This window comes from Hibiscus syriacus, unplaced genomic scaffold (assembly GCF_006381635.1).
Source record: "Hibiscus syriacus cultivar Baekdansim isolate YM2019G1 unplaced genomic scaffold, ASM638163v2 tig00113725_pilon, whole genome shotgun sequence".
NCBI lineage: Eukaryota > Viridiplantae > Streptophyta > Magnoliopsida > Malvales > Malvaceae > Hibiscus > Hibiscus syriacus.
The window spans coordinates 1438029-1464419 of NW_024063471.1; the positions used below are offsets into that span (position 1 = coordinate 1438029).

The 26391-nt window shown below is 33.0% G+C and overlaps 1 protein-coding gene and 1 long non-coding RNA gene across 2 annotated transcripts; both read left to right on the forward strand.

Annotated features, from left to right (window-relative positions):
- Positions 1-2036: 2036 nt before the first annotated feature.
- On the forward strand, positions 2037-18320 carry LOC120187433. The gene is made up of 3 exons (XR_005522286.1): positions 2037-2411; positions 2517-2653; positions 18308-18320. It is a non-coding gene; the product is annotated as an uncharacterized LOC120187433 (long non-coding RNA).
- LOC120187432 (ethylene-responsive transcription factor ERF119-like) lies at positions 2665-4064 on the forward strand. Its single transcript, XM_039191145.1, has one exon. It carries the CDS (start codon positions 2740-2742, stop codon positions 3691-3693), a length of 954 nt encoding a protein of 317 aa, XP_039047076.1. The 5' UTR covers positions 2665-2739; the 3' UTR covers positions 3694-4064.
- Positions 18321-26391: the final 8071 nt, after the last annotated feature.

Consider the following 26391-nt stretch of genomic DNA (forward strand, 5'->3'; position numbering starts at 1 on the left):
ATTGTCCTCTGTTGGTTATGTTCTTTGGTGTATTGATGACGATGGTTTGGCTTTTGTGTGGCTTTTGGGTTCGTGTTTTCGGCCAACCGTTGTTCTCCTCCCCGTTGATGTGCTGACCGTGGGTTTTTATAACCCCCACCAACCGTTGTGAACCCTGAAAAGGTTGGGATTTACTGGCCGTTCGTGGATGCGTGACCGGTCATCCTAGGATGGGTCAGTCCCGGGATGTCGCCCGGCCGTTTCGGGTTTAGCTCCTGATTTCCCGGTCGTACGGTGCCTTGACTGGGATTGGATGTGAAACCCTAACTCTGACCTAGGCTATTGGTTACGGGCTGGATCAGGCTCACTTTGGACTGTCTGGACCTATTGCATCGGACTCTTGGACTCATACCTGAACCGAAAAAAAAAAACAAAAATAATTACTAATAAATAATAAATAAAATAGAAAATAAAATAAAATATTTTTTTAAAATTATATTTTATTTATGATTTTTAAAAAAACGTTTTCCAAAACCATATGATATAATATATTTTCAAAAATATTTTAAAACTATATAGTATATATGTTTTCAAAAATGTTTTAATATTTATATATTATATTTATTTTTAAAATGTTTTAAAAATTATATAATATATATATTTTTAAAAATATTTTAAAATATATATTATATTTATTTTCAAAAATTTTTAAAAACTATATAATATATATATTTTTAAAAATGTTTTAAAAACTATATATTATATTTATTTTCAAAAATGTTTTAAAAAACTATATATAAAAAAAAGAAAATAAATGGACGAGGAGTGTCTACAATCGATAAAAATGATTTTGATATATTTTAAAAAATATTTTTTATTTAATTTAAAGTAGTTATGAGATATTATATGTTTAAATTTTTTAATCATATGATAATGACTATTTTAATTTTTACATATGAGATATTCTAATATGAAACTTCTAAAAATAATAATCTTTAACTATTAAAATCATTTGATTCATGATTTGAAAAATAATTTAAATATATTTGATAGCTTTTAATTTCATTTAAAATTATAAAATAATATTAATATGATAAATGTGATGTTATAGTGTTAAAATAGTATTAAAAATAATATTAGACCGTAGAAAAATTGTGGGTAAAACGAAGTATGGTCACTGCTTTAGTGGCAGCATTGTAATTTACTAGAGTTCCATACTCGAATGTTACGGGAATCCAGTAGTAAACGCCAAGGAAAACCCTTCCCCTAATACGTTGCCGAATCGCGGCGCTTCGTTTTATACCAAAATAAGGCATTTCCATATCCAACCCAATACTTCCAGCGTGTAATCAACACGCCATCAGCCAGTCCAATCTTAAAGCGCCAAAGTTAAAAAGCTCGTCGATGCGAGCGTGGATAATAATCGCGAGTGAGATGTGTTAGTTAGAAAACCTCGTGCAAATAAAAAAATAAAAAATAAGGCAGTGAAAACATGATTAGCATGAGATGTTAAGATTGGTAATGGAGGCATTAATGGGGGATATGCATGACAGCTCATTTATTTGTTTCCATAAACTTATATATTTACTTTTTTTCCTTTTAATTATATCAATAATTGTATAAATTGTGGTTTTAGACTGCTGGGTGTGGTAAAAAGGTAAAGGGCCTTAAAAGAAACACAGAGCAGTAGTAGAAGAAGAAAAAAACAGAGAGCGACGTTTAGATTTGAATAAGAAAAGGATCAGTCTACACCCACTACAGACAGAAGGTAATGGAAAATCTGGAAAACGTTAACATTATATTTTATCCGACTTCTCTTAGGAAAATGGAAATAAAAATGGTTTTTAATATTTAATTTATTTGTTGAGATTTGCGCCTTGTGTTAAAAGCTCGTTGGTAAGTCATAAATTTTACACTGTTTTTCACTCTGATGCTTTCTTCTTGCCTTGTGGTCTATATTACTGTTGTAGCAAAGTGGTAAGGGGTTGTTTTTGCAGGGTTTTTGTTAGCTTACAGAGAGAAATCATATAGCCATATATTTCTATCCTTTTCTTCTCTTTTTCCATCTTAGATCTATCAGTATCTAAAACCCTTTTATTGTTTTGGCTTCTCTTCGGAAAGGTAAAAAGAGGAAGAGAAGAGGCTTTTTTTTTTGTTAGCGTCTTTCTTTCTTTTTCTCTCTCCGGTCTGGTTTCCGTTGCGGTTGCGAAGAGCACTGAAGGGAGGCTGATTAGTGGATTTATGTCGGCTGAGTTTGATTTGGCTTTGATTGGGGCTCAGTTGCAGCTCTGTTTCACTTCTTCAACAAAAATTGTCTCTGCTCGCTTCTTCTGTACTGTTTTGTTGACTGTTTCTTGCATGATTCTCTGCTTCTTTAGGCAGAGACTGAATCCCGTGTTCCCGGCTGTCTCGATGCGTTTGAGACCAAAAAAGTATGTCAAAACACATAAACCCATGCTCTAGATTTTCAATCCGAATCTGTATTTCTGTGTTTTTTTCTGTGTTCTGATGTCGGATTGTTTTTTTTTTGTTTGCAGGACTTGTTCCGGTGTTGAGTGTTTTGGAGATTTCGAAATAAAACAACGATTTTTATATCTTTTCTTGTTTCTTAGAGGGGCTGATACTTGATATCTCTTTGATTTTCTAACAGAAATTTTGTTCACCATTATTTATTGTCCCTCGATTTTGTTTTCATTGATATCCACAGTTTTCCACGTGTTTTTTTTGGGGGGGGGGTTTAACCTGAGTTTCCCCCGGAAAATGTTAGACCACCAAAAACAAACCATGAATACAAGCAAAATCTGCAAAAAGAGCAAGAAAACCGAATCAATAATGACTGAAGAAGCCCAAATTACTAGAAAAGTTCGGATCATCATCCATGATCCTTACGCAACTGATTCGTCTTCGAGCGAAGATGAGACCGATGAAACTGTCCCTAGGGGAAGAAGATTTGTTCATGAGATTAGGGTTCCTGTTATAGGGTTGTTTCCTGTGGTTAAACCCCTTGAATCTGAGACGTCTTCTCAAGACAGTAACACTAAATCTACGACTAGCAGGAAAAGGGTTTTGAGTAAAATCCTCGGTGACAACAAATCTCCTGTGTTGAAGGCTAAAAAACCTGTTGGTGTTCGTCAAAGAAAGTGGGGCAAATGGGCTGCTGAAATCCGGCATCCATTGAAGAAAACCAGGATTTGGTTGGGTACTTACGACACACTTGAAGCAGCAGCCAACGCTTACAATGCTAAAAAGCTTGAATTCGAGGCTCTGGCTGTTGCTGCTTCACCTGAGAAAACCAATGACCTTTCATGCTCTGCAGCTGCTTCAATAGAGTCTGAGAACCTTTTATCGCATACTTCCCCATTTGTGCAGGAAACATCGGTTTCGGTCTCGGAAAACAACAATGATGATTGCATTGGTGCCAACAAAGAAGTGTTCAATGCTAACTTTGACGATATACCTATACCCGACCTTGGTTTCATCAATGATCCATTACTGCCTGGTTCTGTTGGCCAAGAACTCAACATAGATGATGATGCCGGTGACTATATGTTCGTCGATGATTTTGGTATGATGTTGGAGGATTATTGCAGTATTGAAGACCTGAGTATTTGCGGTATTGGTGCTGACGAACCTAGTGAGTTACCTGATTGCGAATTCGGCACCGATTTCCTTTTTGATGAAGTTTCCGTCCCCCTCAACATAGCTTGCCCATAAGTTTTGTACTTAGGAGAAGTTTAGTATTATAAGCGTGCTTATCTATTACTAGTTTCAAGCTGTTAATTCAGGGACTCACCAAAATGAGTTCTTAGTTTTGAGAGTGAGTTTCTAAATCCGTGTTTGCTGAGTTGAAAGTGAAATGAGGCCGAGTCAGATCATTCCCTTAGGTTTTCTTGTGCTGTGGAGCCGTCCTAAGGTAAAGTGCTTGATCTTTTAAGCACCATTGATAACAGGTTATTGCTCATTCTAGCATGTTTTAAGATTCTATGTTCAAGGATTATCAAGGTTTGTTGAAATAAACAAACAAAGCTTGAAGAGTAGTATATATTCTGAGGTCCATATATAATTGTGGTTGAACATTACATTTACCTAATTATTTACCTAATTCTTTGATTCTAAGGAACTGCATGATTCTAGAGCGGTGGAAATTTTTGTGCTGACATTTTAAGGTAATAATGGTAGTTTTCAAAGCATTTTTAATTTTAAAGTTATAATAATGATCTGTAAAATTCAAGTTCATTCGTGTTGAAAAGCAACATTTTCTTTAAATCGTGTTTTATCAAGAAAATTGAATATGGTAAATGGTATTCTTTTTAACTTGAAATTTAAATATTGAATGATGGTCGAGTTTGGTAGGCATCCTTTAATGTTCCTAGTTATTCCGTTTTTGCCTATGGAAATGTAGCCTTTAACGTTTTTATTTGATTTTTTTAACACTACAAATTGTAATTAAATAAGTACCATCAGAAGAGTTCAAAAGAATATTGTTTATGAATAATGAAAAGGCGAATCTCGCAGTTACACTACGTGCTTCAATTTATTATTAACCGATAAATATCCAACTGATTTTATCAATTTTATATGTACATATTTTTTAAAAGAAAATAAAATTCCAGTTGTCCATAGAATATGCAAATGGTATATAAAATGTTAATTTTGAAGGTTTATTATATTGCCCATAACATGTTTTGTCGTCAGACCAATTTATTTGATTAATATGATTAGATTTTATTTTATTTTATTTCCCAGATCGCAGCCACTTATCTCGTGGGGTCTGGCAGAAAATGAAATAAAGGATCCCACCAAAGCATGAAATAGCCCAAGGTGGATTGGTGGTGTGCGCAATATGCTCCACTTTCCATCCTTTTAAGTCAATGCCTACCCATTTTATTTTAAACGCAATACAGATCATACTTTGAATTTTCTTTTCTCCATTTTAATTATGTTTGCAGTAATTAATTTAACAAAATTTCATGAGTTAATTTTTGTCCTTGCATGTTAGTCGGAGTAATGTGCACCTAGAGAAAAATTAGTTTTCTTGGGTTGTTTGGGGGTTTCTTCTCTTTTCTTGGTTTGTTGATTGCTTTCGGAGGCTTCTTGCCCTTTGGGTGGGTTCGTTGCTGTCCATGGTGTCTTCGGTTTTGGATAGGCCTATAAACTAACCGAACGCACACGAACGGAGGTATGTTCATGTTCGTTCATTTAATAAATAAACAAACATAAACGAACAAATTGTTTTTGTTCATGTTCGTTCATTTAATAAATAAACGAACATAAACGAACACGAACGAACGAACATAAACGAACAACACAAACACACAAAAAATATTTATTCGAACACAACAAGCGAATGTAAAAAAAAGTAAACAACAAGAATAACAACTTAAAATTCATTAATATAACCTGCAACTTTAGAGTTAGTTTGTTCGAATACGACAAAAACATACATAAATTATAAATAAGCTATATGAACATAATAAAGTCTTAAAGTTAATTTGTTCAACAAAACAATCTTCTTGAAATTCAAACAACTTCAATAATCTTCATAACATATTCAACTTGCCCTCTGTTCGAACATAAATGAACGAACAAAAATGAACATAAATGAACGAACATATAATCGAACGTTCACGAAAGTAAATGAATGAACGAGCCCTCTGTTCATGTTTGTTCATTTAATTAAACGAACGTAAAATTTTGTTCATGTTCGTTCATTTAATAAATAAACAAACTTCCCGCCGCACGGTTAATGAACGGTTCGCTGAACGTTCAGTACATTTACAGGCCTAGTTTTGGAAACCCCCGATTGGAGGAAGTTGTTCGTGGTGGGAGAGGGTCATTCTCTTGATTTTTTTTCCGCCTTCGTAGTCTAAGGGGTCGATCTCTATGAAGCCTCCATAAGAAGTCTTTGAGGAAGGGGTTAAGGAATGGAAGTTTTCACTGCTTAGTCAATTCATTGGTAAACTTTGAGAAATTGATTGACATTATGTAGGGGAAATTAGGGCCTGTAGAGGTGCGTATGGTTGACTCAAATTTATATCTCTTCTCTTTTGCCAATTCATCTGCTAGGGATTGGGTCCTTGAGCATGGCCCTTGGAATGTTCAAAATAAGATGTTGTTGCTTAGGAAGTGGGAGCCTAATCTGAAGAGTCTAGATTTTGATTTGTCTAGGGTTCCTTTGTGGGTACAACTTTACTAGGTCTCTTTAGAGCTTTATTCGATGTGTGCTTTAAGTTACATAGCCAGTGCCTTGGGCACTCCTCTTTATATTGATGGTATAACTACATCCAGACAGAGATTAGAGTTTACCAAGGTTTGTATTGAGGTTGCTGTATATGATGTGGTGCCTGATTCAATTGATGTTGTCTTGTGTGATGGTTCAATTACTATTGTTATGGTTTATGTTCCCTAGTTTCCCTCTTTTTGTTCTCATTGTGTTTTATTTAGGCATTCTACTATGGTTTGCTCTAGGATTCAGAGAGTAAGTAAGGTGTGGAAAGTGAAAGAGGGGTCATGTTCTAAGGTTATGGGTAAGGATGAGAAAATCTTGTGGCTCAAGAGAATGAGGTAACCGTGGTTCAGGAAAGTGAGGTGTAGGCAAGAAGTGTTAGTAAAGGGAAGACTTCTGTTGTATGTGTTGAGGGTGGTCCTAGTGTTGTGTTGGGTGAATCTGGTAGAGGTGCTCCTCTGAAGGTGAGTATTATGTAAATCAATATTCTAAGAAGAGGAATGAACAGAAGAAGAAATGTCCAGCTAGTTCCAAGAATATATTTGAGGTTCTAATTGATATTGGTTTTGTGATTCCTAAGCTTACTAGTAGGAAACCAAGAGCGATTTCTCTTGGGGTGGCTGCTCTTTTGAATGATATTAAGAGTAAGAAGAAAGATGTGCTTGATAAAAGAGGAAATATGATTGATATTGGTGGGTTGCAGTCTGGTAGTGAGGTTTCCCTTTATGTCCAATGATTTTTGGGTTCTAAATGTGCGATGATTAAATAATCCTTAAAAGCAAGGTAGAGTTGTTCTCAGGTTGGACATGTTAGGTGTGGTTGTTGTCTGCCTTTTGGAAACTAGGGTGAGGGTTAATAACGCTGCTAGTTTGGAAGTAAAATTTGCTGGTTAAGAGGTCTTCTCTAATTACAATCATGTTGTTAATGAAAAGGTTTGGGTTTTATAGAGGAAGGGGCTGGATGTTTTTGTTCGGTGTATTAGTGACCAATCTATTACAATTAAAGGTTATTTTAACGGGAATAATATGTTCATTACATATGTTTATGATTATAATGACGGTGTAAGTAAGAGATGTTTATGGAGTCATTTAAGGGAGATTAATCTGGCTTCTGATTCTTTTTTCTGGATAGTGGGGAGAGACTTTAATGCTTTTATATCTCCTACTGAGTGCTCTATTTTGGTTGGTTTCGGGAGCCTTTCTTATGATATGCAAGGTTGTAAGGATTGTTTGGAGGATATTGAGGTTGTAGATCATATTTTTTATGGTCTTTTGTTCACTTGATCTAAAAAGCATCAGAAGGGATATATTACTCGAAAGCTTGATAGGGTGTTAGTTAATTCTCCATGGTTCTCTAGTTTCCCTAAGTCCAATGTTAAGTTACAAGCTTGATAGGGAGATCCATGCTTAAGGCCTAAGTTGTTTAATTTTTTTTTATTTTTTAGTATCTTCGTCCTGGTTTTGCTGATGTGGTCAAGAATTCTTAAGCTAAGCCTGTGTAGGGTAATCCTATGCAAGTCATGTTCTATAAGTTGAAAAGCTTAAAGGTTATCTGAAGTTTCTTAATAGGGAAAATTTTACTAATATTTCAGAGCAGGTAAATGTGAATAGGAGACTTTTGGAGCAGTAATAGTTTTGTAATTTGACTTTTGATGTTCTATCAATTTGGCTCAATAGAGGGAGCTGCAATAGGAAGTCTGAGAGTTAGAAAAGGTTGAAAATTTAATTTTTAGGAAAAATGATAAGGTTCAATGACTGAAGGATGGGGATTAATGTACTAGGGTTTTTCATCAATCTGTTGCAGTTTATTTGAAGAGGAACATTATTCTAGCTTTGGTGAATGATAACGGGGATAAGATGGATATGTTTGACTCTATGTCCTCTGAGGTGGTGGATTACTATACTAAACTTTTTGGAACTGCTGATTCTGGTGTTGAGGGATGTAGTGTGGATATTTTGAAGGATGTGTTAAAGAATTCTCTTCCTTCTAGTGGTCCTGAGGCTCTTGAAAGGAATGTTACTGCCAATGAAGTCAAGAATGTCATGTTTTATTAAAGGGATGACAAGATTCTTGGTCTGGATGGCTTCACAACCTTCTTTTTAAGAATTTTTTCTCCACGGTAGGTGATGACTTTGTGGGTACTGTTCAGTTCTTTTTTAACTCTTCTTTGTTACTTCCTAGGTTTAATTCCACATCGTTGATTCTTTTCCCTAAAGCTCTTAATCTGTGTTTAGTCAAGGATTTGAAACCTATTTCTTGTTGTTCAGTGGGATATAAAACTATTACCAGAATTTTGGTAGATAGGTTGACTGTGTATTTGGCTGGTCTTATTTATTGTAATCAAACACTTTTTGTTAAGGGTAGTAGTATAGTGGATAATACTTTGTTAGCTCAGGAGCTGGTTAGGGGTTATTATAGGAGGACTCTTTCCCCTAGGTGTTCTTTCAAAGTGGACATTGAGAAGGCTTTTGACAGTCTTTCTTAGGATTTTATTCTAGGAATCTTAGAAGCTGTAGGACTACCTGAGAAATTTAGGAACTGGATTAGGATTTACTTCACTACTACTAGATTTTATGTTGCTTTCCATGGGAGCTTAGTGGGGGTTTGTTTTAGGGGGTTAGGGGCATAAGGTGGGGAGATCCCTTGTCCCTCTACTTGTTTGTATTGACTATGTATGTGTTGTCTAGGCTTTTTCTAGAGGAATTTTTAAGTTCTATCCTAAGTATAAGAAAATTGGTCTCACACACCTTTGCTTTGTTGATGATCTTCTCATCTTTTGCAAAGGTTCTCTAGATGTCCATTGTGGGTGTCCAAGTTATTCTTGAGTAGTTATATCTCATGTTTGGTTTAAAGCTTAATACTTTAAATAGTGGTTGTTCATGCCATAAATTGGTTTGAACGGGTTGGAAGCTATCAAGTTTGCTATTGGTTTCAAGATTGATCAGTTTCCTCTCAGGTACTTGGGTGTACCTTTGGTCAATAAGAAGTTGGTTATTGTTCTTCTCTTTTGGATAAATATTGTGCTAGGTTGAACAATTGGTCTGCTCTGAGGTTGATTTATGCTAGTAGATTACAATTTATCAATTTTGTTTTGTTTAGCATTGTTAATTTTGTTCTGGACAACAAGTGTTGCTCTACAATTCATGTCTAAAATTGTTCCAGGCAAGCTAAAATCCAGATGGTGTTGAAGATTATTGAGTAACTGCTTGTGAGATTCTTTTGGAAGGACATAGACTCTTCTGCATTTGGGGTAAGATAAATCTCTTTAAGGCTGAGAAAGGGCTTGGTCTGAAGAACATTTGTTGTTGGAATAAGGCCAATATGTTTCATCTTATAAGGGGCATACTTGCTAGTAGTGGTTCTCTATTGGCAGCTTGGTTAATAGAGTACGCCATCAGGAGGGTGATTTTTGGCAGATGAACTGTAATGGTTCTATGAGTTGGTAATAAAGGAAGTTATTTCAGCTTTGGGGGAAGCTTTTGCTTATTTTTCTAGGGTTGTAAATCTGGAAATTGACTAATTTAGGATGAGACTTGAGTTAAGGGGAGAGGGTGGCTTGGAATTGATTGATTTGGTTTCCTATACATTTGCCTATGCATTCAATTATTGTTTAGCTTGCTATACAGGATAGGTTTGCTACTAGGGATTGACTTGTTAGGATGATATTTTGTTGTTCCTAGTGGTTGTCTTTGTGGCATGGTTGATGAGTCAAGAGTCCATTTATATTTTTAGTTGTTTTTTTAGAGTGTTTGGGTACTCTTTTAGAGTTGTGTGGTCTGTCTAGGGTGATTTCTAACTGGGACGAGGAGTTGGGATGGATATTTGCTAGGCTTAAGGGGAAAACTATGTTGGTGTATATTATGAAAATTGCTTGGAATTCTTCTATCTATCATACTTGGAAGGAATAAAATAGAAGAGTTTTTGTTGCCAGTAACATGACTAGTGAGGAAAATTTTGACCACATTAAGGAGCTTGTGAGATTGAAGTTCCTTGGTAAATATGTAATTAGGTTACATCAAGCTAATTCTTTTCTGTGTGATGATTGGGGAATTGCTTAGAGCACCTATGTTTTTGTAGGGTGCTCTTGGTTCTTTTGTAGCAATTTTTGTTATTTTCTTGGGATAATAAATTACGATTTATCCAAAAAATTACCATGATTTATTTCTAATGAGATTTGCAACCAAAGTTATTGATTATTGTCTCTTTAGATATGTCTTCCTTATAATTATTTTTTTGTTAGTCATATTATTTATAATTGTGATTATACAACTTGTAGTTCTTAAGTATAATATAAATTTTACTATTCTAAGTATTGATATTTTCTTCTTATACTTCATGTTTTTAAATATAATTATAAAAAATCAATAATTCATTTACTTCAAGTGGTAGTTAGATAACTTAAAAAGTTTAGGGAGTGGTCTTTCTAATTTCTAATTTCTCTAATATCTCCTTGATTAGAGAGGATCAAATTTCTTTTATATATTTTTTGTCACTTTTTCAAAGTTATGTGACATTGTTCATATAATATTGATATCAATCGAAATTGTGTAAACATTTTGATAAGACTAGCCTAGAGTATTAATATTATTCTTCATAAAATCGATATCACATGTCCTTATTAAATCAATGTCAATTGATTGTTTTAGGATTTGGGCCTTGTTGAACCGAGACATTAATATAAATGTCCAACTCAAGCTTAATATGAGGTATTAACTCATGTGATGCTAGAAATATCTTTAAGAGAGTAAGACTTAATAATTTCCTTATCAGACTAAGTGAAAATCTTGGATTAGCCTTAATACGAGACACAAGAATTTGGGCTTAAGGCCCAATGAGAGGTCTTAATGGCATTAGGGTATTAAAGTTGGCCTTAGTAGCGTAAACATAATTGCTTGTGTGGTCTTAGTGGTGATTACTATATTATACATACTTAATATATCGAATTGCAGTCATAATGAGACTCGAATATTACAAACAACTACAACCTTGATAATGATCAAGAAAATAATATAGACACTTAATATACTTTTAACACCTTAAATATCAGGTTAGTAGTTTCGAGTTAACCCGAGTGAGTTTTAGATAAACCTATGTACCCAATAAGAAGATTTGGGATAACTTGGGCTTGTTTTGGTTTGGGTTAGAGCCCATTTAGCCCTAAAAATGACATTTTGCTTTGGGACCAAAAAAAGAGGGACTTGGAAAGCAATTAATCCCTTTGTTGATTCAAAGGTTGATTTTCATTTATTTGGCTTGACACCCTTTGGGAAAAGATGCATTATTTTATTCTTCTCAATTTCTTCTCATTTTCTCATTTTCCTTTTGTGGTACTTCAAAGGTGGAAACTTGGTTGTGTTGTGAGTATTGTACGATTAGGGAAGGTAATGGTTAAAAACTATATCTCTAGAGCTTCTTTTTGAGCCATTAATCTCTAAGGTTTGCCTTGGTGCCCTTAATGGTGATTTAGAAGGGTTTTAGAAAACTAAGTGGAACCAACCTATTTTGGAGTGGATTTAGACATTAGGGTGTTTTGTTAACTTCTTCATGAGTTCCTAAGAGGGTTAATAACTCATTTCTTTTTCCTTAACTAGTGAAAGAGGTTGGAGAAATCTCCAAAGATAAGGGCAAAGAGAAACTTGTTCTTAGGTGAGCTTGGAGTGCCTTCTTGCAACTTAAGAGTAAGGTGATGCACTTCTAACCCTTCTATACCGTTTGTAGGTAATCCTATAGGCATGGAACATATGAGTGCATTTTTGGTTTGAAAAATAATTTTGGATGATTAGATGTTATTGATGCATGGAAATGACCTATTATAACCCTTTTTAATTCAAATAAACTTCATATAACGTTTAAGGGCCTTAGAGGGCTTAGGGGGTTGAGTTGGGTGATAAAATCATGCAAAAACATGACATTTCTAGGTTTGGGTATCTATACTGGATAAAGAGTATTTATACTATTCATCGGATGGTTAAAACAAAGGGGTTTCAATTGAATAATATTAATACTCTATTCACAGAGTATCGATATTGTTCTTTAGAAATCTATAACAAGGGGTAGAGTATCAGTACCATCGCTAAGTTGCAAATTTCAGTAGCCAATTTTGGTCTCGGTACTTCGATAGTATCAGTACCCCATAAACAAGAAGTATTGATACTCTAAGTAAAGGTATTAATACTGAATTATTTTTATCAAACATCAAATCCAAATTCAATATCGATACCTAGGATAGTATCAGTACCCTAATAAAGAAGTATCGATACTCTTACTATAAGGCCTTTTCTCAAAACAGATTGTAAATTTGGTATCAATACCAAGGGTGGGTATCGATAATGGAATGTTGATACTAATACTAAAGGATTTAGAATTTATACGGTGGTAGTGATTTGGGCAAGAAGCCTGACTAGAGTTTAAGGGCATGGGAAAGAATCTAAGACCATCGAAGCTTCTCTAACAAATTACAAATGATAACAACAAATAAATTTGTGATAAACAAGAAAAATTATGAAATGTTATGCAATAAAACACATACCTTTGGTTGACACTTGGGAAATAATGCAAACACCCGAGTTACTAGTGTACACAATTATCATTTGTTTGTTAAAAATATTTGGATATGTCTAAGTTAGTGTTAAGGCACATAAGAGCTAGTCGGGCGTAAGCTTCGATGCTAAGTGACCCCGAAGGCATTTCAAGTACTCATGGGGAGTAGATTAGTACGACATATGCTCTGATGCTAATTAACCCTAGAGACATCCTATGTTTTGAGCAATGAGGACCATTCTAGATAAGATTCCGATGCTATCTAGGGCACCTTAGGTAACATAGATAAGTGTGTGTCTCGAGATGCTAAGTGACCCTTCGATTATACCTTGATGCCTATCTTGTTTGTTTATGAATGTTCTTGTGTGTTCATGACTATACTTGTTCATATGGTCATTTGATGAATGCATATGTATGAGAATTATTTGTGTGGCGCCAATTTTGTGAGCTCAACATTTGAATATGTTTACACTTGTAGGTTCTTAGGAGGACAGATCATGGTGCTTATCGCTAGTTTGTGATTCTAGCTTGGATATAGAGATCATAGTATGTCTTAGATATTTTTAGTGGGCTTATACTATTCATTGAACTTATATATATTCAAGTTGTAACTTTATTTTGGTTTATTCAATACATTTATTTGGGATATAATTTTGGGAGATCTCTACTTTTATAAATCGATATTGTGGTATTTTAAAGTACAAATTTAGTCTATGAATATGATGAATGTTTTGAAAAAATGTTTAGCAACTTCGATAGCTCTACGTAATATTCTAATCCTTCGGATTTCAGGTCATATCATATTAAAGTGTTATAATACTTATGTGACCTTAATGACGAAGTTGATAAATACATATGTGCATACTATTATGTCCTTAATGATGAAATCTATACGAATATTTTGATATCACTTATATATTATTATTTGGGGCTAGATGAGATTGAGAGATACTATGATTGTAATACCTCATATTTTGCACTAGTAGTTTCGAGTTTACCCGAGAGGTATGCAGACCTCTTAGAATTCATAATTAAAGTCATTGGACCAAGTTGGGCTTAATTGGGTTGGAATTGGGCCCAATTAGCCATAAAAGGTAGATTTTTTGAATATAAGACAAGAGGAAAGACTAAAAGAATAATTAGACCATTAAATAGAAAGAGGATAATACCTTAGATTTTATTTATAGGTTGGACATGGGTTCTCCCATATATTCTTCTATTCATTTCTTCTTTTTCATTTTTCTTCTTCTTCTTTCATTCTCTAAGCCTCCATAGCTCTAAGTGGTTGGTAAGAACATATTTTCCTACTCCTTTAGGCTTGTAATTCTTCCCAAACACTTCCTACAACACTTTGTATGTTAAGAAAATCCTTGCATGTTTGTTGGCTAGAGAAAAATGTGAAACATCAACCAAATCATAAAAGAAGTGAGTGTGACTAAGAAAGAAGCTTCATTTTGGGATTTTAACACCAATGTAATGTATTTCTAATCCTCTGGAATGTTAAGGATTTCATAAGAATGAAGAATTGTTAAGATTTGGGTTTTTTAGCATTTTAGGGTTTCATAATTATTTCATGCTATAGATGACGAATTTGATGTAAAACATATGTTTTTACTATACTTTTGACCCTAAGTAAACTTATAAAGGTTTAGGACATGATTAGGAACCAAACTAAGGCATTTGGGATGATTTTTAGGTGTTTCCTAAGATTAAATAAGATAATCATGGGTTCGAGTATCGATACTAGATGAACAATATCGATATTAGATGAATTGGATAACTTTTAGGGATTTCCATCTAGGAGTATCGATATTGCTCAGGAGAGTATCGATACTTCCCCTAAAGTATCCATACTTAGGTACATGGTATCGATACTAGGCTAAATTTTCAGCAACAGAAGCCCATTTTTTGTACCGATATTCATAGGGGTATCGATATTACAAGTAAAATATTGATACTACCCATTTTAGATGCTTAAATTTGACCTCTTTAAGGCCCGTAAGAGATAAGGATGATCCGTAATGGTGAAACTTAGTTCGTAGGGGACAGAAATGACCAAAGATACATAAAAACACTCGTAGAAATGGGTTACAACCGATGTAACCATACTAAGTGTGATATGTCCAAGTATCTTCAATCGAGAGCGTATCAAATAATTATAAGAGCTTGTAATAAAGGCCACCCAGAGTAAATTAGTGATGATATAATCCCTAATAGAGAGTTTAATGAGGTATAAGACAGATGACTTCTCCAATTAAATAGATGATGATCTGATTTTGGTCGATCAATGGTTAAGTGAGACCATGAGGACTTTGAGACAACTTCATCTTACCGTAAAGGGTAAGTTAAAGTATGTCACCGCTTTGCTCAAGGGTGATGTTATCGACTAGTGAGAGACTATAGAGATGGCTATACAGCTAAATGTGCCTACTTCGGATCAATCAATGGGTAAATTTAAAGGCTAGTATATCAGCGAGGTACATATGAATGGTTTGAGGATTTAGATCTCTTCGTTAGTTTAGAGAGATCAATAAGTGTACGAGTATGAAAGAGATTTCCTTTGATTGAGTTGTTATGCTTTAGAGTTGGTTATGATTGAGTCCTTGAGGTGTAAGAGGTTCCATGATGGACTTCATATTGATATCCAAGCACAGTTAGTGGCAGACCCGCCAGGGTATATTTAGAGTTGACACTACAGACTAAGGCCATGAAGAGGGTGCAGAGCATAAGAAAGAGTTTGTTGTGGGAATTAGGCAACCCAAGTATGAGGGCTTGTGTACTAGTAGACCTACTATAACCGGTGGTAGATAAGACCAAAGGTTCGCTTGAGTATAGAAGAGAGACATTAACTTTGTTAGTATAGTCAAGTCAAAAGTCAGATGTAGGGCCTCGTAGGAGACTACTAGCTTTACCGTCTATGATAAGCTTTGAAGGCTCTGAAAGAGTTTTGAGGTGTCCATTGTGTGAGAATTGTAGCAAAAATAATCGACGAAGGTGCTTTAATCTAGAAAGTGCTATAAATGTGGATCCATGACATATATGGTTAAGGATTGCTCTAGTTCAGATGACGATGTTTTAGATCAGTCAAGGGAGACGATCCCAGTAGCTCAGTATGGTAGGGAGCCTACCTAAAGAAATGTTATTTTCATGCTCTGGCAAGAGAGTAGAGGCGTGGATTGACATGTTTTTGATTTGACTGTGCTCCATCTTGTTTGTCAGATCACAGAGAGGTAGTGACAAGACGTTGATGCTACAAATGACATGTTAGGTACGTTATTAACAATTTTAATTATTTATGCTGTGGTAGTAGTCATCAGTCTGTGCATTTCTTTATGGCATCTAGCAAACTATATATGGAAAAGTGTGTAGAGAATCCAAGAGCGAGGATCCAAGTGGCTAGTTGGTGGACCTTAGTGGAATAAACCAGGTTGACATTATATGTTCTTGGAAGGCTTGGGTTAGGCTTAATAGTTGACATGAGAGAAGATTTTAGCAAAAGTGATACTTTGATCTTGAAGTTTCAAGTTTAGAGACGTATGAAAATGTTATAAGAATAAGTGATTGTTCATTGTTGATCTGAAGGTCAGCAACTCTAAGGAAATATTTAGCCGCATAATCCTCCACCCTTGTTTGTCCCCTAAGGGAGAATCCTTGTGGGTTGTCAAGTTAGACATAAGACTATAAGGTCATTTTTACACCGTCAGTTAAGGGTTCGTGTACTCGATCACATAGAGTTTTAGTAATCCCAAGTTTAACCTTGGATGTAAGATCTCTATGAGACTATTAATAATACCCAAGTCTCTCTAGCTTGTATGTCGATCGCCTTCTTACTAGAAATATTAGGATATATCCCAACTAGTGCCAAGGCGTTTCAGTTGTTAACTGGTGCAGATGGCCCAAGTACTAACAATGAGTAAGTTAGTAGAGTGTACATTCCGATACAACAGTTCTGGAGTTCCACCCTAAGTACTAAGGTTACTATAGGTGAAATACTGAGTTGCGAGTCTTGAGGTACATAGAACCCTCCGATTTTGTCTTGATGTATTCGGGCATGAATAGTAAGTGATTTAGCTAAGTGAGCCAAGCCTCATCTGTGATGTCTTCGTGTTGTATATGAGCAGGAACTATATACAATACATAGTAGTATGCATCGTTGTGTAGTACCATGGATTTTAGAGCATGATATTAAAGGAAATCAAGTACTTTAAACATTGTTTGACTAGTGTTACACATCATCGAATAGCTCATTAGTGGTAAGCGATAGTGAGTATAAGACGTAGAGTCTCAGGATCCTTAAATCAAAGTGCGGTTGCGTGAAATCTCCGCTTTATGAGGTGTACAATCTAAGAAAGCCATATGTTGCTAGTTTTGCAAAGAAAGTGACCAATTTTCAGTTGTGAGTACCTTAGATGCACAACCCGATGAGTAGAGGGTATGTTAACCACAAGGCAAATGAGAAATAGTCAGATAGTGTAGATGAGTATTGAATCAGAGTTACATAGCAGAAGCATAGAGATCGATGTTAAGAAGTCAAGAATTGTCATAATATCTTTGGTAGTCAACATCAAGATCGTGTTTGGAAAGTGCTCGTAAAATATCAACATGTAGCATGATGAGTTACCTAAGTTCAACAAGTAACAAATATTTATAGAATTGTACAATATGTTAAATCGTTTGAGTTAGTAGTGAAATGGGTTTAGCGATAATAGTTTGAATCATGAAGTAGCGTTGTTCTAGTGAAACGTTCCAAGTTTTAGTGTTAGGACAAACATAATAAGACTCGATAGTTTTACATTTCTCGAAGGTTTTCTCTTAAGGTTTGATGAGAATAGAACCCTATAGGGAAAATGGGTTATAGATAGATTTTGTGAGTTCTCGAGTTACATGTCATATTGTAGGGTCCTTTTCCTTGAGGACTAAACTTGATAAGAGTTAAGGTGCTCCGAGTTTTCTAAGTGTGTGACTCAAGAGTGGGTTGTAATTCAATCCAAATAAATTTCAATGATGAAATTTCTTTCAAGGATAAGAGAGTTGTAACACCCTAAATTCTAGGCTAGTAGTTTCAGGTTTACCTGAGAGGTATGCAGACATCGTAGAATTCATAATGAAAGTCATTGGACCAAGTTGAGCTTAATTGTGTTGGAATTGGGTCCAATTAGCCATAAAAAGGGATTTTTGAATATAAGACAAAACAGGAGTGACTAAGAGCATAATTAGACCATTAAAAAAAAGAATGATACCTTAGGTTTTATTTCTGGGTTGGACATGAGTTCCCTCATATTTTTTTCTCTTAATTTATTTTTCTTTCTTTCTCTTCTTCTTTCCTTCACCGAGCCTCTATAGCTTCAAGTGGTTGGTAAGAACATATTTCCCTAATTCTTTAGGATTTTTATATATCCCAAACACTTCTTGCAACCCTTTGTATGTTAAGAAAATCCTTGCATCTTTGTTGGATAGAGAAAAATGTGAAGAATCAACCAATTCTTAAAGGAAGTGAGTATGGAAAAGCAAGGAACTTTATTTCAGGATTCTAACACTAAGTAGTGTATTTGAGCATTTTAGGGTTTCATACTTGATTCATTCATAAATGATGGATTTGATGTAAAGCATATGTTTTAATTATACTGTATGACCCTAAGTAACCTTCTAAAGCTTTATATCATGATTAGAAACCAAACTAAGACATTTAGGATGATTTTTGGATATTTTTGAGCTTAAATAAGATAATTCTATGTTCGAGTATCGATACTGGATTCTAAGCAAGGAGCTTCATAAGCATGAAGAATTGCTAATATTTGTGTATTTAAGCATTTTAGGGTTTTATACTTGATTCATGCCATAGATGACGAATTTGATGTAAAACATATTATTTTATTACACTCCCTAATTAACCTTCTAAAGCTTTATCACATGATTAGGAACCAAAATAAGACATTTGAGATAATTTTTGGATATTTTTTGAGTTTAAATAAGATAATTATAGGTTTGAATATCAATACTGGATAAACTAGGATAAAATTTGGGGATTTCTAACTAGGAGTATCGATATTGCTAGGGATCGTATCGATATTACCCCTATAGTATCGATACTAAGCCAAATTTTTAGCAATAGAAGTCATTTTTGGTATTGATACTCATAGGGCTATAGATGACCCTAGGGTATCAATACTGCAAGTAGAGTATCGATACTACCCACTTTGGATGGTTATATTTGACCTCTTTAAGGCCCATAAGAGCTAAGGATGATCTGTAATGGAGAAACTTAGTCTGTGGGGGACATAAATGACTATAGATACCTAAAAACACTCGTAGGAGTGAGTTACAACTGATGTAACAATACTAAGCATGATATGTCCAAGTATCTTCAGTTGAGCACATATCGAATAATTAAAAACAAGGATCGATGTAAAGGATGTACTAGCAAGCGATATGATGAATAAGTCATATTAGATAATAGTGGAAATCGTGTACTTTAGAAACGTCAATGAACCGAGAACATACAAGTAGTCCATCTAATTCAAGGGGTGTTGATGAGAATTACGATAAGAGTGACTAGAGTGCATTACCCAGTAATGAACCCGAGTTAGGTTTGGACTAGTCAGTATTACTGCCAGTGAATAGTAGAATCATAAATCATCATAAATTCATGGAACACATAGAGATTTCTTTAGAGATAGAAAATGACTAAGACACCCTTAAGTAACGAATAACCAAAATAGAGCCGCTTAATAAACTAACAGATGTAACAGACTAATAAACCCTTGCATAACAGTTTAGGTAACAGAACGAGCAATATAGCAGCTAGTGAGAGGGTGACCTCACTTTAGTGTGTCTAGCTATGCTAGAGTATAGTTAGGCTACCTTACTTACCCTAGTGGGGAATTATTAGTGTTATGTGGCCTTAGGGCCCTTAGTTATGCATGAATAATTGGTTGAGCGAGGATTGTACCGATGATATGTGACATTGAGTTCCCCCTCAATGATCTACCTGATGGCTTTGTGAGACCAGGAGATCATTCAACAACTTAGTGGGAATTTCACCTATATTATGTGACCCTGGGTTCCCCTCAGTTAACTAGTTTATGATGGCTATGTGAGACCAGATATTAGGAGTGTTACATTCAAATAATGCACATGAGTGTTAGTGTCGCATTTAGACAATTCAAAACGATTACAATTAGTATGGGTAGAGACCTAATAGAGGTGGACTCATTGCAAGGACCTTAGCAGAGGATTAAAGAAAGCGTGAGACTCATACTTTAGTAATAGAACAAATAAGCCTAAGTAGGTAGCATTGATTAAGATCATGCATGTACATGCTTCTTAGTACCATTTCTTTAGCTTACTTATGTTTACGAGACACATAATATTACTTTAGATTAGCAATTATACTTTTGGGCTTTCTAAGTTCATAATTTGAATGTTTTCCTTTCGTAGGTCATTACCTTGAGCTGTTCGTGGAGCATCATCGCAACAGGACTTCTAGCACCTTTTCTAGAGCACTACACTATAGATTTAGTAGAAATATGTATTCATAGGACCCATTTTATTGTATTCAGATTTATAACTCTAAGTTTGTACTGTTTGGTTTTAAATTATGTGTCATGAAGCTCCGATTTATAATTTTTTTTATAATTGTCTTAAATTTCTATTTTGATATCACCTTTTATGATTCAAAAAAGAAAATGAACATGTTTTGAAAATCAAGGGTTGCCTTGGTGGCCCAATATAACATTTTAGGCACATTCGGATTCAGGGTGTTACAATGATGTTGATATATGTTATTGTTTTGATGACTATTGGTGATGATTTTTCATGTCTAGGCTTTTAATTACGAACTATAAAAATCATGAGACTCATATTAATGATGATAAGCACGTCATATCTTAGAATGTGAGCCTTGCACGTCATATTTATGGTGTTCATGATGTGATCATAATATTAGTGGTATATTATTGAGTTTGTGAAGCTTAAGTTCGAATCTTTCCATTCAAAAATTAATATACTTAATTCGTTCATGGATCACCGTTATCACAGGATTTCAATATTCGTTCTTCAGGGTATAGTTACGGAGTACTTTAGTGACCCCTTGTATCTATATAACTCTTAGTACTTATTTTTAAGATTATGTTTTATTGGGTTTGTTTTATGATGGTTTCATATTATGGTGGTTTGTGTAATACCCTAAATTTTGGTTAATGACCAAAATGTAAGTTTTGAAAGTTTAGTGGCCAAAGTATAAAAGTGGGAAAAGTTTAGGGACCTAAGTGGTAATTTTTCCTACAAATAATTTTTATTCCATAAATAGATAGTTTAATCTTGATAGTGGGATTTTATTGAAATCAAATTCTTGATCTGGAATTTATGTTGAAAACTAGGAATGATTAAAGTTCGGTAAAAATTTGGTAAATTGGATCGAATAGAAATTTTGAGAAAATTTGAAGAATGCTAAATTAGGCTTGAAAATATTATTTCCACATTTTAAAATGATGAAAAATAATACAAACCATTGGATGTAAGGATTTAATTCCATGTTAAATTTGGACTGTTGGATTAAAATGGCAAGATTGTAATTTTTGGAAAGTTGCATGGACAAAATGGTAAAGAGTGAAATATTTTGTTCATTTTTTAATTTTGGAAGATGATAAGGTTGGTGTGGCTTTGTTTAATGATAAATATGAAGTTTCATTAAGGGTAAATTGGTATTTTCTCAATCAAATGAATTTAATATTCATTATGAATAAAAAGGCAATGAAAAATTATTTGGGCTGGAAATTAAATGCCGGAAATTTATTGGGCTTATTTGGGCTTGAATTGAAGAATTTATGACAAGGTCCCATTATGAATAAAAAGGAAAAGTTAATATGAATTTTAAAAGAATTTGAAAATAATAGTACTTTTGAGTATTATTATTTTGTAAAAATGTTAGTAAGGATACTAACATTGTATTTTATATTTGTGTGTGTGATTATGGATGCATGTGTAGATCGTGATCAAATTCGTAATACAAGCAAACCAAAAGGCAATGAAAAAGTTCAAGAATAGTTGGAGTTTGTTAGTAAGGCACAAGAGTGAGGCATGCTAGGTGAGTGCATTTATTAAGTACTTATATGATATGAGGACGACTTGCGATGAGTCAACCTCGAATATTTTTATAAAAGCATATTTTATCGTATTTTGAAATATTTTCATAAAATTTATGAAAATGATTTTACGAATAATTTTAGGGTGTCAACTGCCCTAAAATAGATGGATAAACTTTTATATTATTTTAATAGTTATCGATGTTTCATAATAAATGTTTAATTTGCAAATTTGATTTAAAGGCCTATTGTATGTGCATTGAGAGTCATAGGTGCATTTCGACATACCTAGAGTATGATGGTTATCGATTGATTTTGTTTAATGCATATGTTGCATTTTCATATCAGTACCTTTGTGTACTTTCGGCATTGTGTGCATTCATGGTATTCATAATGAGTTTGTGAATTACCATTTTGATATATTAGTATAGTGTCAATGTTACTATTGTACCTATACTTTCGTTCAGCACTTATGTGCAACTCATGTACCCGTAATTGTCATTTGACATACATTGGGATATGAAAGAGTAATTTTGAATATATCGATTGATATGTATGCTGGACATACTAAATATTGTTTCGCATGTTATTTGACAAAAACTTGACTTATCAAGTCAGTTTTTATGCGTTTATGTATTTTATATGATAAATCACATTTTTATCATATAATGATTTACTCATGTTTTTTAAAATGCCTTATTTATGTTGTTATGCCTCACTAAGTGAATACTTAGCGTGTGATGGTTTCATGCGTAGGTAATAACGTACAATCGGAGTAAGGAGTGTAGTTGATCTTAAATTAAAGGTTGCCTCATCAGTAACTGTATGCCATCTTAGATGTTTATATTTGATATTACTAGTTGGCATGTATTAGTTATATGATGATGCTATGGTATGTATTGACATATGGGTTGTAGTATTATATTATGTTCAAACTTCAAGGATATTTTACATACTAGTAGTTAATGAACATTTTTAATATTATCATATTAAATTGTTTTATTTAAATAAACAAAATTTTATTGGTTTTGAAGTACGAAAATATTTTAAAAGTCACGCGACATCGATGACTCGTATACGTGGGCGTATATGGGAAATGGGTGTTACAGTTGAAATGGAAAAAAATTAGTAGCGGTCCCTTTGGTGGTTCAATATTACATATTAGGCTTAATAAGATTTAGGGTGTTACATTTCGATGGCAGATGAATTAAACAAAATGAAGTCAATTTTTAGTTGTTCAAAGAATATGATCATTCTCTGAAATCAACAACGATAATTGATTTCGTCAAGGGGCTCGAGTTTGGACAAATTAGAAATATACTCATAGTGAGAGACATGTTAAGCAGATATAATTTGCTTCTAAATTGTAAAAAATAAATATTAATAAACAAATGAATTATCACTGACGAATATAAGATAACAAAACAAATAAGTAGAAGATGTTACAAGGTTGTGGTAGTCTATTGCCATCGAAATAAATTCTTCCCAACTGGTGTAAACATAAAAATGGACAACCGACTTGATTGTTGTAATCGTAAAAGCAAAAAAATCACCCCCAAAGGTTAACACAATACTTTTTAATTCGTACAATCAAAAGAGAAAGTTGAAACTCAATTGACTATTTTTTTAGTGATCTTTACTGATAAAAGGATATTCAGAATCAAATTATTGCCACCTAGGAAAGGGATACAAGTTCCGAAGAAAATCTCTAATGATAATCAGACATTTAAAATTTTAATTTTAAAAAGATATTTTAAATTATTTAATTTATTTAGAACCACACATTTAAATTTAAATTAAAATATTTAAAATTATATTTATCCTCTTTAACTAGTCAAAAACAGAAAAATAGAAGGATATACGTTAGAAATGAATTTAAAATAAAATAATTTTATAAGAAATTTAAATGGAAATTCTATATAAAAGAATAAATGTATGGTAAGGTGGGCGGGTCAACCAGACAAGCGGTGTGCGTGTGAGTCATAATCTTAATCAAACCATTCAATGTGAGAAGACAAGCACTATATAGAACTTCATCAAAACAAATACCCAATCAGTTTGGGATATATTGTATTTGCATTATTGATATACGGCTAAAAAACGTTATCGGTTTTGTTATTATTTAAATAACAAAAATAATAATAAAACCGATAAAACATTACTGAAAATATTATTATTTCTATCGGTTTTGTTATTATTGGGTGTTTTACCGGGTTTGTTAACAAAATCGGTAAAACGCTACTGGTTTTGTTATTTTTTCTACCGGTTTTGTTATTGTTGGACACTTTACCGGAAATGTTAAAAAACATTGATATTTTAGGTAGAAATAATAATATTTTAGGTAAATTTTTACCAGTTTTATTGTTTAAATAATGTCTTTTTTTAGCTGTATATTAAAGGTGCTGAACCGTAGAACTTCCGCATTTCAGGTGATAGTTTGATACCAATTATCCAAAAACATGCAGTGCGAATCAGTGTTTTCGAAAGAAGAAAAATATGGTGGTGGGTATAACAAAATCAATTTAAACGCCTCAAAGGTCTCAAGTCGAACGTTTTGACAACATTTTAAAGATCTGAGGTGTCATTGTTAAAACTAAATTTATAGTTATGTAATCTTGTTGTATCTAATATTATTTATTACAACTAACCTAGAAGGAAAATTTATGCTAATTTTTTGGCTTTCAATACTTGTAAGCTAACGGCGTATACGCATCGTTAAGAGTAATTAATTACTTTGGCTGACTTCACTTTTAATGGTTCGACTTATACATGCTGCATGCATATGAGTATTTCAAAATTTAATAATCAATTTTCTTAATCGAATTTATCTTTTAAAAGTTATATTTCCAGAGCATCTTGTTTGTATCGGGAACTACTGCAAAACAAGAGATGCCATATTTTGTCTTTGTCAGGTTGAAATATGTATTTTTTTTTTCATTTGTCTCTTTTAAATTTTTATAGTCAGTTACGGAATTATATGTGATTTATTAACAAATCATAGTATATGCTTTTATGAGTTATCAATGAAGTTAATTATGATATAGCATTAAAAAAAATTAAATTTGATAATGATTAACAACCTTTAAAACTAAATTTATCTAATTTAAATTTATTACACAACATCATTTGATTCATTAGGGATGTGTATCATATATTATTCCAAAAATATTGTTAATTTATGTAAACTAATTGAGCACAATGAATTGTTCTATCGAGTACAATTTAGCTTTAACTCTTGTAATCATATTTTATATTTTTATCTAAATAACACAAAAGAATTAAAGACGTATTTGATATCTTAAAAAATTATATGTTAGGATGACATTCATTCGATATCATGTAGGATAAAAAATGCTATTATTGTATTATTTAGTTTTATTTGTTGAAGGAAAATTAATGCAATGCATAATTTTATGGGTTGAAAGCTTGACTTATCGAGAATATCTTATCTTATATTTAAAAATTTTATATTTGTACGAATCAAAGTGACCTTAGTGGTAAAAAAAATATTGCAATTTCTTGAGGTTCTGAGTCCGAGCACGAAAAATGTTAGAGGTGTGAGCGTTTAATGTCAAATAGTTGAGAGTTATCTTTGAACAAATATTATCTTGTATTTATCCCATATTATTAAAAGTTATATTTAAAAGTCACGATTAACCAAATATATGTTCTTTAAATTTTCTAAAACTCAACACTTCTGTTTTAGATCTTTGTTCCTATAAATATCTCAACCCTAAAACTAAATAGAGTAAATAAAGGGTGAACTATAACATTGATCACCTAACTATTATCCCTTTTTATTCTGATCATTATTTTTTAAATTTTATCAAACATATCACTTAACTATTTAAATACATTTAAAATATTTAATAAAGAAGGTGACGTGATAGTTAACTAAAATAGTATAATTACATATTTGGTCTTTAATATTAACATATTTTATCGATTTTGTCATATTGTTAATAATTCAATAAATTTAATTTCTCTAATCATATGATGACACATTTAGTCATTTTATTGAATTTTTTTATAATTGTAATTTATTTATTGTAATATTTTTCATCCAGTAAGATGGTAACACGTGTCATATTAACTTTCAAAGAACTAAGAATGGAGGGATTTGAACTACTGTCTGAGGGGATGGAGGGAGGCTATGCATGCAAATGCCACCAAGCAAAACCAATCATATGTGATTTGGTTTACACAATCATTTATATAACCTATATTGAAGTTAGTTAAAAAAAAAACTAATTATTCATGGACTTGAACCTAAGCAAACGTAATTGATTAGACGATACCAACACTATTGAAGCAAAGTTTATTCGTTGGTTCTTATGGAAACTTTTATATATACATAAGTTATAAAATAAATACATCATATAACAAAAAATAAAAGCTAAAAATATAATTTTGGCTCCAAAAAATAATTTTAAATTTTAAATTTTTTTAACTTTTACTTTTCTTTAGGTTTTAACTTTTACTTTTTAGATAAAGAAATAGGTATAAAATGTATTTTTTGTTCCCTTCAAATATTATCGTTTATAATTTCAAAAATATTTTTAA